We start from the raw sequence: 13374 nt of genomic DNA on the forward strand, positions 1-13374 counted from the left end.
GTACTTATTAAAACAAGAAAACTACAGTATACAGTAAACTTGTCCGTCTACAGTCTACACTATTTTTCTTGCAGTAACATTAACGACTCATCTTTACAGCCATTCACCGTTTTCATAAAATGAACTCTAGCCACGGGCAGCCGTATAGTACATTTGAATTTCCGAGCCGGGTCAACCTTTCCGGTCCCAGTTTGTACTGTACCTAGCTCTATAGACAGGACTAACCGGTGCAACAAGGTTAACGCAGTCAGACTTTATGCTTCATATAGGTTGAATTTACTTTTACTAAAGAAGCAGAGGTGTGTGTAGCAGACATATTAATATTATGGCTTTTGTACTTAGGTATTACAATGCTAATTCATAACAAAGACAATATCGAATACGTCACTGAATTCCCATTTTTATTGGGACACCCATTATTTATTATTTATATTTATTATCACAAAGCAATAAAGTTTTTGAAAATATACAAAAAATAGACTTGGGAAAGAAACTAGTCATACACAAAATACAGAACTACTAAATTCAATAACATAGCACTGAGTTACAAAGATGTTCTAACGGATAAAGGAAAGAAATTATGAAAGTGTCATACAATAAAAAATTCACTGAGTCAGGACAAAATTACAAAGGTTTTTTAACAGATTAAGGACAGAATTACAATGGTTTTTTAACAGATTAAGGACAGAATTACAAAGGTGTTTTAACAGATTAAGGACAGAATTACAAAGGTTTTTTAACAGATTAAGGACAGAATTACAAAGGTGTTTTAACAGATTAAGGACAGAATTACAAAGGTTTTTTAACAGATTAAAGGACAGAATTACAAATGTGTCCTGCATTAACATATTCAGGACAGAGTTATTAAGGTGTCCTACAATAACATATTATTATTCAGGACAGAGTTATGACGAAGTCCTACGATAAACATAGTTAGGACAAAATTACCAAGGTGTCCTACAATAAACATATTCAGGACAGAATTACGAAGGTGTCCTACAATAAACATGTTTAGGACAGAATTACAAAGTTGTCCTACAATAAACATGTTTAGGACAGAATTATAAAGGTGTCCTACAAAAAACATGTTTAGGACAGAATTACAAAGGTTCCTGCAATAAACATGTTCAGGACAGAATTACAAAGGTATCCTACAATAAACATATTTAGGACAGAATTACAAAGGTGTCCCACAGTAAACATATTCAGGACAGAATTACAAAGGTGTCCTTTAACAGCATATCCAGGACAGAATTACAAAGATGTCCTACAATAAACATATTCAGGACAGAGTTATGGTGGTGTCCTAACATATTCTGGACAATATTACAAAGGTGTCCTAACAGATTCAGGACGTGATTACAAAGGTGTCCATAAGAAGAATAGATTTACAAAGGTGTCCTACAATAAAATATTCAGGACATAATTACAACGATGTCCTAAGACATTAAGGATCCTTAATTGCAAAGGTGCCCTACATTAACATATTCAGGACAGACTTATGAAGGTGTCTATTATAACATATTTAGGACAGAATTACAAAGGTGTTTTAACAGAGTAAGGACAGAATTAAAAAGGGGTCCTACAATAAACATATTTAGGACAGAATTAGTAAAGTGTTCTACAATAAACATATTCAGTACAGATTTAAAAAGGTGTTCTACTATCAAATGAAACAGGACAGTGTTCTAATGCTAGAGCTAGATAAGCTGGTTTTCTTGCTCCATAATTACTTGGTTTCCAAATTTGATAGCCTCCTCCTAAACAAAACAAAATGAAAATGGAATACTCGACCTAATTTCATCTATATATAAATTTTGCTTGTCTGTTTGTATTCAATAAACTTGTTTGGGATCCCAGAAAAGGATTATGAATGATAAAACTTTCAAATATTTGTCTTCATCATAATTCAATTTTCATCAAATTTTTGAAAATTTTGAAAATCCATGATTTTTTTTGTTAAAAACCGCGAACTTTTTTTGTTTTGTTTTACGATGACAAAGAGAACATGTTCACAATTAAAATAGAAGATGGGCGCGAAAGCTAGTATTTTAAATTTCCAAAGCAAGTGATTTTTTCTTGCATGCAAGTACAAGCACTAAATAAAAAAGTTGAACCCATAGGCTGAACCTCCAGTTCGCCCCTGATATGCTTACCATCCTTAGTTTTGGTAGATCCATGGTAGAAGTGAACTCCGTAAGAGTTTTTAAACACATTCTTCCAATCCTTTTTCGTCTGTTTAGGATCATATAGATTGCCAAACTGTATCCAAGGAAACGGATAGAAAGATCTAGAAAAAAATCAAAGAAAATGAATTTTTTTGTCACAAGCTCAAATATTATAATCCCTATATCTGTGTATCCTGATGGTGTTAACCTTTGATATAACAGATTTCCTAGTTTAAAATATCAAAGATCTATGCCATCTGGTTGCAAAGGTATCAGGATTATTAAAAACTTTGAGTTTGTGGTAAACACACACTTTCTATGTCAATAATAGAATAAAACAAGACCACTCCTGTATGCCGAGTCCATTAGCGCCTGATCCAATTCTGAACCAATTGAAATAGCATGGCGGTAACATCTATCTCATTAACCAATTAGAGATATGAATCCTTCAATCGGCGCTATCAGTAAATGGAAATATTCATGTCTACTGAAACTCTAGTGCAACTTCATCAGGCAAAACTGAATTGTCTTTAAATCTAACACTTTTTTATGTTGATATTTAACCGCAAGAAATTCAAAATGTTCACAATTTTAAAAGGTCAAAAACAGTGTTAGCAAAAATGTTCCACGCTTGTAACATAATTATTAAAAATATTATCTAGATTTATATAATAAAGTTCTTCGCTCATATATTTGTATATTTTTATATTTGTGTATCTGTATATTTGTTTATGGATTTAACAAAGGCCAAACAAAACTCAGAAATCTTTTCTTTATTTTTTAATTTGATCTTTTTTAAATTTCCACGAGCAACGCAGGGACAGCTAGTATTTTCTCTTATTGAATTTTAGACTCAAATATTTGTGCAGACCTGTGATCTAACAGTTGAGCCCCCTCACATCTATCCCTAGATATCTTCTCAACTGTCATATCTGTCTCTCTAGCTGTCTCCAGTCCACAAATTAACATTAAACATCTAAACGTACAGAGTTTTTAGCACATTTAGGGAAAAAAGCATTTTTTTAATCTTTTTTTTAAAAAATTGATATTTAAATAAAACTTTGAATAACAATTGATTGTTTAAAAAACATATTTTATAAATTACGATAATGATAATATGATAATATTTAAAATTCTATGTTGATGCTGGACCAAACCTCATAGAGTTGATAAAGTAGATGTTAGTTACTACACACTGAAAATATATTTCGGTCTGGGTTGACCCTCGTCAGCTATAACGATATAATAACCATCAAAATCAATAATTAAAAAATGTTTGAAAACCGTCAGAAAATAAACAAACAAAAAGTTTTTTTATCAAAAAAGGGGCAAAAATGGAAAGTTTTCCGATGATAATATATTTACCTGTTGAGTAGATCTGGACCGTTAGCTGCCCAAGAATGGGGTTGGTAATTTACAAAAAAATTGTTTATTGCACATTCAAGAACCCTGAAATTATACAATGAATTTTAACTATTTCGACTTTCTTGTTAACTTATGAAAAAACATATTGCTTGGTTAATCATTTCAAAATTAGCCACATTGCCGCCAATTTAGAACACTTTCAAAATTTGAGTTTTATATCAATTTGAAATTTTAGAATTACAGAATTATAGTGATCATGTTAAATATCACTTTGATAGACTCTTTAAACGCTTTGATAGAATAAAATTAACCGTTCAAAAAGCAAAATGATATTTATGACAGCAAAAATGTTTTATCTGGATATCACAAAATTTTAAGGTGAATTATTTTAAAGTATTTTCTAGCATTTTGGGTTGACAATGAAACATTTCGCTAATTCTAACTTTTTTTTAGAATTATTGAGTTCTAAAATTTTGATCGACCATTAACCCCCCAGCTTAGCCTTTTTAAATGCACAATAATTCAAGCCAACCACCAAACAAAAAGATAAACAAAAGAATTTTATATAAGATTTAATCATTACCTATGTCCTTTTTCAAAATGGAACATTGCATTACTGATTTTATGACCTTGAAGTAATTGCCCTTCGTCATTATATTTTTCTTCATTCACCTATTAAAGATAAAAAAGTACGTAGAATAAAAGTTTCAAAATTTAATTTAAATTTTGAATCAACAAAATTTTAAAAACTCAGCCAATAAAATAAGCCAAAATATTTGAAATTTGGTGCACCGGTTAATTAGTGACCTCTGATTGGTCCTTAGCCGACAAGCAGTACAACAAAGAAGAAAAAAAGTGGATTAAGAAGGTGTCCAAATATTCAGATTAAGTGATGAGGATTAAAGGTATCCAATTCTACCGCTTTTAGCTCAGAGCTAAACCAACTTAAGATTAAATCAATCTTAAAATTAATAAAAAGAGAAGACTAAGAAATGATCTCGATATCCACAGCTCTTAAGTTTTCAGCTCAGATTATAAAAAATAATTGGTTCTTAATAATAATAAAAAATATTGGCACCTGGTCACTGGCAACAACATTCTTCAAGTCCTTCAGAGATCTGAAAATATTCTTTTTTGATCCAAAATAGTTGAATTCATGTTGACAACAAAAGCTTTTCAGGCGCAGAAACAAAAGTTTTCGAGGTATGATCTGAAGTTTTAATTTTGTCTAATACTTATATTTTTGCAACTTGATTGGGTAAAATCTTAATATTTTGAATTGTGCTATCTGATCTAACAAAACTCAAAGTTTTAAATATCAAAGGTTTACGACATTGGGTTGCAAAGATATAGGGATAAGAAATTAAGTTTGTGGCTAAGACTCAATTCCTTTATATAAAGCTGCATGTACTGCAGTGAATAGTTATTTACAGGGTGTTCCACGAAACATGACAATAGCAAGACGACTTGAAAGTCGTCTTTGAAATTTGAATTTATTTGTGACAGAAAGAATTTTTAAAATGTCGTCTTGACAACACCTAAATTTGAATTGTAAAAGATAAAGAATTAGCTATAAAATATAAGGAAACAGTTTTAAAGAGCTCCATATACATATTCAACTAAAAAACTATATATCTGTTGCATTCTATTATCATAAGAAGACGACATTTTTTTACCTTACAACATAAAAGATTAAAGGGTTAATTACCCACTTCTCGTAAGGGAGAGGGGAGGTATAAACAGATTAAGTTTTAAATATTTTCACCTGATGATGACGTAATCAGTGTCAGCATAGAACCCTCCGAATTTGTATACAAGTAACAATCTCAAACCATCCGCCATATGTGTGTATCTAAAAATTGTTGTTCTACACTGCAGAATCTGTAAAGTGTTAGAACATTAGGCTCAAGGTTTAAATTTGGGAACAGGGTTCCCCACAAAGGATGAGACTTTTCCCTATATTTAACTTTCGCTTCAATTCTGTAATTTTTTTCTTCGCCTAATCATTTAAAAGAGCATAACATATTGCAGAATACAAATGTAATCTTAGAAACGTCATATTTAAAGTCGTCTTTACTGTCTCATCATGGGTAACCCTGTATCACATTCAACCTTTAGATCTTCATTTTTTATTTAAATTTTAATTGTTAACAATTAAAACTTTCGAATCACAAGTTTGCAAGTAGTTAAAGAGAAGCATTTTAAATTGTTTACTTTTCTTTGTTTCCATGTTTGTGTGTATTCAATCCTTGCTGTTTAAAAGCTTGATATCGAAAGTCGTCTTCATTATATTAATATAAATATGTTTTAAAATATGATATTTTCTATGTTTTTGGCTTGGGACAAATATATATATTTGATTTGATTTGATTTTGATTTGATAATTGCCTACCACCGTACATTTTTTTTCGATCAATTATTTTTCGGGATTTTAAATTTTAAGAAACATTTTCGATGTAAGACGACATTAAAAGATGTGTTGATAATTGGAGATACCTGTAATCGCTGTTTTTCATTACAGAACTTGTAAAAAATCCTTCCATTGCAGTTCCCTGCATGAATAGTTATGACTTATGAATCTATAATTATTTTTTATGAGAACCTAAGTTGAGTGGATCTATTTTANCCTGTATATATACATACACAATATGATTAATCACCTTTGCTAATTCAGAAAAATCAAGATGATAGATTTCCATCTTATTTTCAAACCTGTAAAAGAAATAAAAAATATAAAAATAAATTTAGATAACAAATTGAGTATCAAAGTTATGATAAATTTTTTTTTTTCTTCCTAATTTCTAAGCTTTTCAAAGTATAGGTCTGCATGATCTTTTACAATTTGCTAAGATATTGAAATTTTATATATATTTGAAGAAGTCAAGCAGCAAAATGCAGACTTATTTTGAAAAATTATTTGAAATTAAAAAAAATTATATTTGACCTGTTTACTGCCTGGCAAGTTGTATTGTCTGATAAATCTAGATATTTACCAAACCTTACCATCACTACTGATAACTCAGAGTTTCTAAAAAGAAATAAAATATTGCCGCTATCGTTGCTAAAAATTGTTTATTTTTTGCTAATGCGATTTTTGGATTTTTTGGCTTTATAACCTTATTGTCAATGAAATATCAAGTTGGATTGTTTTCTATAGTTCTAATACAATTATTAATTGGTGCTAGTGGGTGGACTATTCATAAACATGTTTATCTCTTTATCTCTTTTACTTGAAACAGTGCGCCATTTTTATTGGACTCCAACAACAAAAACTATTCCCACATTGTTCTGTTTGAATTAGGGAATTTTCAAAGACTGAAAATGCCAAAAAAAAATGTCAGGCAAAATTTTTTAATTTATACCAGCCAAAAACCTTTCCTGGGGGTCATTAATTAAACTCAGGCAAATAGTGGCCACAAAATATTAAACACGATCTGTAAGTTGAAAATTTCAATGAATAATTATAACCTGAGTGCTGACTCCAGGGCACATAGTTCTCTAGGTGTTAATGTCTCCTTGGGTCCGCTCTCAATGAAAAATATTGTATTTGATCCTAATATTAGATTATTTTATCATTCATCATGTTGTATTTTGTTATCTTGCCTTGGTTTTAGTTCGGGCCTAAAACTTAGATTTTGTAGTTTCTTAACATATTTGCAATTAGGGTTTCAGTGAAAAGGGTAGTAATCGCTTCGAGAAAATTTCTCAAATTTTTTTTTGGCCGAAAATTTCGCATTTTTTGGCATTTCGTTTGCTCACGAAAAATTAGAAAATTTTAGTTTTTGCGCAAAAAAATGTAAACTTTTCTTGAAATAAAAAAGTGAAAATTTTGCGAGATCTCAGATTAGAGATTTCCACAAGTATTTTTGCGCAGTTAATTGTTGCAGCTACAACACTTATGATTTTCACAAAATTAATTTTTTTGCGAACAAAAATTTTTTGCGCAAAATTTCGCATCAAATTTAACCGTTTTATCATCCTAGTGGACCGTTTTATCATCCTATTGGACCGTTTTATCATCCTAGTGGACAGTTTTATCATCCTAGTGGACCGTTTTATCATCCTAGTGGACCGATTTTATCATCCTAGTCGACCGTGTTATCATCCTAGTGGACCGTTTTGTCATCCTAGTGGACCGTTTTATCATCCTAGTGGACCGTTTTATCATCCTAGTGGACCGTTTTATCATCCTATCATCCTAGTGGACCGTTCTATCATCCCGGTTGACCATTTTATCGGCCCCACTGATTGATTTATCATTGTGGACCAATTTATTATTCCGGCTCAAATTTTTTCATCCCAGTGTCCAGCTCAAAAAAAACAGCAATTACCACTTTATCTTCTTTTGATCCCAGTTGACCGCTTTAGCAACCCGGCTAACCTATTGAAAATCCCGCCTGATCCTTTTAGCATACTTCTTTATCATCTCGACTGACGACTTTATCACCCCAGCTGACGACTTTACATCCCGGCTAAAAGACTTTATCTTCCTAATATATAGTTGTACACAACTCTTTACCAGTACGTTTTACTGCTTTTTTTAACAGATGGCCCAACAAAAGTTTAAATACCATTACAGACAGTGTGTCATCTTATGCTTTACGGGACACACTGTACCCTTACATACAGTGTATACATTGCCATGACAGTTTCTAAAGGCAAATATCATACTTTGTCATCTTATGCTTTACGAGACACCCTGTACCCTTACATACAGTGTATCCCATTGCCATGTCAGTTTATAGAGGCAAATATCATACTTAGTCGTCTTATGCTTCACGGGACACCCTGTACCCTTACATACAGTGTTTCCCATTGACATACTATTTAAAAAAAGCAAATATCATTATTGGTCTTTATTAGATTCTTATGCTTTGCGGGCCACGATGCAACACTAATTTTTGTTACAGTCGTTGTCGTCGTATATTATATATTATATATATAAATACAATGAACACGAAAATTTATATTTAAATGTAAACTTCTAACACCAAAACACATATTAAACATGTAATCAACGGGAAGTTGTCAAATCAATAGCATCTCTTTGTTTACGAATATACTTGTAATTTGAATAATGTTTATTAGGATTCGAAGCATTATTAATAAAATCATCTTCATTATATACATAGATATAATAAAATGTACATATTTATTTCTAATTTTCCTTGTTGTGCTAGTACGGAGGTAAACAGGATTAAAGAAATGTAAACAAACATTATCAACCAGATATGCAGAAAATAAAAAAAAAACCTTTTCAAAGTTTTTTATTTATCACATTTTTCTGAAAAAAAGCTTATTTGTTAAAACAATTAGACATTACTATCATCATATACTATAACTTTTATCCTAAACACAAATACATTGTACGTTTCTTTTTTTTATCCTACAAAAATCTTTTCCTTTTTTAATGAATTTGAGCAAGAGGAACAAAAAAGTTTAGAATTTTAGATATGTAACCAGATATATTTGCTTTCTGCATAAAATCAAAGTTTGAGAAGCTACGAGGTCACAAAGTCGTACCAATAATGTCCCATTAGATTTAACCTGCTCATTCTGTTTAGTTTGCACTGTTATCTTGCCAGGCAAAAAACGTGCTAGGTCGACTCTACACTGTGTAGTTCAGACTGCACAGTACGACTGAGTACATATACAGTAAATGGTGTACCGACCTGGATCATTCAATTTTAAAGTGGGGTCGCAGTGCAGTGGTGCAAGTTTTTTAGGAAAAATCTCTAAAATAAAATTACGTTGTATTAGCGCCCTTGCTGCTCTAATCTGAAGGGTGGACTATTGTTCAACTTCCGCTCAGTTGTATTTAGAGATATGAACGCTGAATAAAGTACCAGTGATGTCAATGGAGATGATTTATATCAGTACAGTTGAGTGACATTAACGCAACATACCACAACATAGACATCAGAGAAACTCTAATCAAATAGAAACTGTAAAAAATAATTTTGGTGTTTTTGAAAATATCCCGGTAAAATGAAATTTTCATGTTTTTGTGATATTTTCTGTTCCGTTCTACTGCGCTCAGTATATAGATGTTGATTTTTTGTATAAAATTCAGTCAGTAGAGCGGACACGGTCGAGATAAACACAATTATAAAAAAAATCGGCTGTTTTTTTTCTTTTAAAAAGTGATTGTGCTAAACAATATGATACTGGAACCCGCAATTAAAAAAAATTGGGGAAAATAAGACTCAGGTCTAAGCTGTCAATAAGATTAATTAAGACTCAAGCTTTGGGATTAAAGTTCTAATGATACACGCAATTAAGGCTTTTTTATTATAATCACCCTGCTACACCCCTTTCCATCCTTGTTTGCACACCTTTGCCAATTGGAACGACAACTCTACAAACGTTACTGATTGTGGCAAAAAAAAATCATTATTTCTAGAAAGAAAAATAGTAATAAAGGACAAAATTTGATAAACTAATTTTTTTTTCTCGGGTGACAATAAATCTAATTATTAAAACCCACTTTATTGTCCAAAACCAAAACTGAAAGTGGGACAATAAAATTGATTTAAAAAAAGCTTTCAGTAATTGAATCGGGATGAGGATGAAAAACTATGTTATCACTATGGATTTGATAAAGTAGTACTAAATAGAAAATCTAATTTAACCATGAAAATTTACTACTTTTTTAAAGTAAATATTTTGAATAATATATGAGTCAACTTTATAACCACATGTTCGGAACAATCTTTAAACTTACTGTTCGGTATTCCATATATGTTACATATAGTATGACTATAATATGACTAAGCAAATAGATTATACAAGTACAATAGGTGGCAGTAGAGAAATGAACCAATTATACACGACGGCATAAGTGTCAAATATAACAAGGAAACCGAAATTTTCTGACATAATCGTTGACATGTTTTCCAAAATTAAATAAAAAGTGTAAAAACAGAAAATAAAGAACACTTAGAATTACAATTATTTTACTGTAAGATAAGCACCTTTATTTCAAAACTATCACTATTATTGATAATTTTTTCGGACACAAAAATTCAATTGACACTTGTGACGTTAGAATACAGCAGTACTGAGAGTGTACAAATTCTACGTGGTCATCTATTGTACTAGAATCTATTTGGACTAACTTAATAGTAAAAGTTAAAAATTATGATTGTTCAGAGTTTATTTCGCATATTTCGCGAAAATTAATTAAGCAAAAAATACTAAAAACAATGCAAAATTTCAGGGAAATACTTTTCGCGAAAATTGTTTCCGTAAAATTTTGCTAAAAAAAATTCCGCGAAAACCATAGCTGCAAAAATTAATTGCGCAAAAAACTTGTGGAATTCTCTACTCTGAGAGTGTAGCATCATAACTTTTATCTTATCATAGTTAATAATTTCTCATCAGTATTTTTTTCGCAAAGTTTTAACATTTTTTCCCCCCAAAATTTTGATATTAGTTTGTTTCAAATCTAAGCAAAATTTCGTGGATAAAGCGAAAAATTTAGCATTTTTTGCGAGCAAACGAAATGCGAAAAAAAATGCGAAATTTTCGGAGAATTTTTTTTCTCACGATTTACCCTTTTCGCTTGGGAAACCCTAGTTTAGAGAGTACAAACTCTACTGTTATTGTCCCCCCACCATGCACGATTCACTTCGGTCATTTAACTCATTTCTTTGATTAATAATATGAGGAAGATTTAGTTTTTTTCTATCATTCAAATTTTTCTAAGTTTCCACAACTGGAACCGAAAATAAAATCTGTCAATTCTCTGATAGAAAATCAATGATGCAGTGTTACTCACCAAGGATGAGGCTGAAGATCCAAAACTCTTTTGAGATGACAATCCGAAGCTTTTTTTTACCTTTAAAAAAAGGGAGAATATTAGAGGTTTATGAACCCATGAATAAATGACAAAAGACTGAACAAAGTCGGTATATTTGTCTCAACCCTCTAACTCAAGGATCCACCCAATGCTAGATTGAAAATAATCTAATTAAATTTTCCCACCTTATACAGAAGAATGTTTTCAAACTCAAGAAAAGGTTTTTGCAACATCGGTACTATTATACTATTTAAGTTATCTGAGTAACAACGGATAATATATCGTCGTTTTTCCAACTTGGAACAAGCTGAATTATGTTTTTTAACTTTATCAATTTTTTTTAATTTTAATTTTTTTATGAAACAAATTATTTGATACATGTATTTAATGCAGAATGCAGATTATACTTTTTCCAACTCGGAACAAGCTGAATTATGTAAATTATGTTATTTGTCTTTGATGCGTAAAGTATAGATATATGTATACTTCATCCATTTTTAATCCCTTGAAGGATAAAGTGATAATATCTTACCAGAATTCTATTGTATGTGGTCTCAGGACACTTTATAGAAATCATATCATAAGGTCATAGATGGTAGATTGGAGGGAGGGGGGGGGTATTCCAGGGGCGTAAGGTGGGGGATTAGGAATAGAGATGGACAAATTCGACTTTTTTCATTTTGTTTGTTTATCATTCGTTTGTCTAATAAAATCGTTCGTTCAGTAAAAAAATTATCGTTTTTTATAAAAATCGTAAAAAATCATTCAGAAAAACTGTTTTTTTTTTAAATTTGTTCAATCATTCGACTCCGTTTTATTCTTCATTTTTTGGAAAAGTAGCTTGCTCTGGAAAAATTTAAAGACAACCGTTTTTATTAAGTGCATTCGATTAATTTTAAACCGATTTGTTCTTAAAAAAAACGATATTTTTTCATTTCTCTGAGCGATCCATTTCGTTCGATTTTCGTTCGTTTTTTTCTGAACAACACCCGTTTCCACGAAAAATTTCGTTCGTTTTTAAAAATGGTTCAACAAAACTATGCCCATCTCTAATAACGAGGGGCATTAGGGTGTTCAAATGTAGAAAAAGGGGGGGGTCTATCTTCATTTATTTCATGGGATGTAAGACTAAAAGAGGGGCTTGTGGGTAAGTCAGGGGGATGTATAGTTCACTTACCTGTGTGCTCAGTTAGCTGTACTTATACAACTGTTTACAAATAATGATATACTTTAGGTTAGGACAGAAACTCCTTATATTAATCAAATTAAGAGTACGCTCTCGGTATTGTTGATGGTCTATAAAATTAGTAAAGGATTAGCGTAACTCATCACTCTATACACTATAACTTCGTTGGGATAAGTGGATCACAAACTTGTTGCCTTTTGGCATAAATTAATAACAATACAGATAGAACAATTAACATCGTCTTTTCAAGATGTATGCGTTTTTTCATTCACAATAAACCTAAGGCGCCCAACAGCGCATGCTCTATCTCTCTGTTTTATTATTCAACGCTGCCTGCTCAGGAACTTCTTTGGGCTTCCGCCTCAGAGTTATTGGGAAGGAAAATCTAGTGTTCTATCTTTGTTGTTATTAATCTATGGTACATGTTTTATTAAACTTCGAATATACTAAATGCTGAAAAATAAGACAGCGCGGCAACCAGGCATGAAAATTTAATAATNGAACACTGAACACTGAATACTGAACACTGAACACTGAACACTAAACAATGAACACTGAACACTGAAATTTTTAAAAATAATCTTTCAAGAAGTAGAGGATTAATAAAAACTAAAATACTTAAAAAATGCTTGATTATTAATTTTAAGATAATTGGGTCTGCACATACTCTAATATGGATGTTTTCACTTATTCTTAAACGATTGTTTCGTTTTAAAAACGACGAAGAAACAAAAAAAAGGTTGTTTTTAATACGATCGAAAGTAGGTTGTTTTTGAAGATTAATAACAACAACAGTCGTTAACGACGACATTTAACGATATTACCGATAGTTAGGGTTCTTTTAAGAACAAAAT

At 31.1% G+C, this 13374-nt stretch overlaps 1 protein-coding gene across 1 annotated transcript; it reads right to left on the bottom strand.

The window, feature by feature from the left end:
- Positions 1-486: 486 nt before the first annotated feature.
- LOC111697478 (lactosylceramide 4-alpha-galactosyltransferase) lies at positions 487-7222 on the bottom strand. The gene is made up of 11 exons (XM_023467498.1): positions 7002-7222; positions 6478-6561; positions 6194-6245; positions 6030-6085; positions 5299-5385; positions 4612-4651; positions 4117-4205; positions 3534-3617; positions 3040-3144; positions 2157-2290; positions 487-1760 (listed from the first exon to the last, which is right to left on the bottom strand). Exons 2-11 carry the CDS (start codon positions 6537-6539, stop codon positions 1648-1650), a joined length of 822 nt encoding a protein of 273 aa, XP_023323266.1. The 5' UTR covers positions 6540-6561; positions 7002-7222; the 3' UTR covers positions 487-1647.
- Positions 7223-13374: the final 6152 nt, after the last annotated feature.

Source organism: Eurytemora carolleeae, unplaced genomic scaffold (genome assembly GCF_000591075.1).
Source record: "Eurytemora carolleeae unplaced genomic scaffold, Eaff_2.0 scaffold240, whole genome shotgun sequence".
Taxonomy (NCBI): Eukaryota; Metazoa; Arthropoda; class Copepoda; order Calanoida; family Temoridae; genus Eurytemora; species Eurytemora carolleeae.

What these genes read in the sequence shown, in the direction of transcription:
- LOC111697478 (XM_023467498.1), bottom strand. Translation starts at nt 6,539, where the DNA reads ATGGTAAGGTTTGGTAAATATCTAGATTTATCAGACAATACAACTTGC. An exon ending in ATGAAAAACAGCGATTACAG is followed by an intron (nt 5,386 to 6,029) that starts GTATCTCCAATT and finishes AACAATTTTTAG; the next exon opens with ATACACACATATGGCGGATG. An exon ending in CATTTTGAAAAAGGACATAG is followed by an intron (nt 3,618 to 4,116) that starts GTAATGATTAAA and finishes GTATAATTTCAG; the next exon opens with GGTTCTTGAATGTGCAATAA.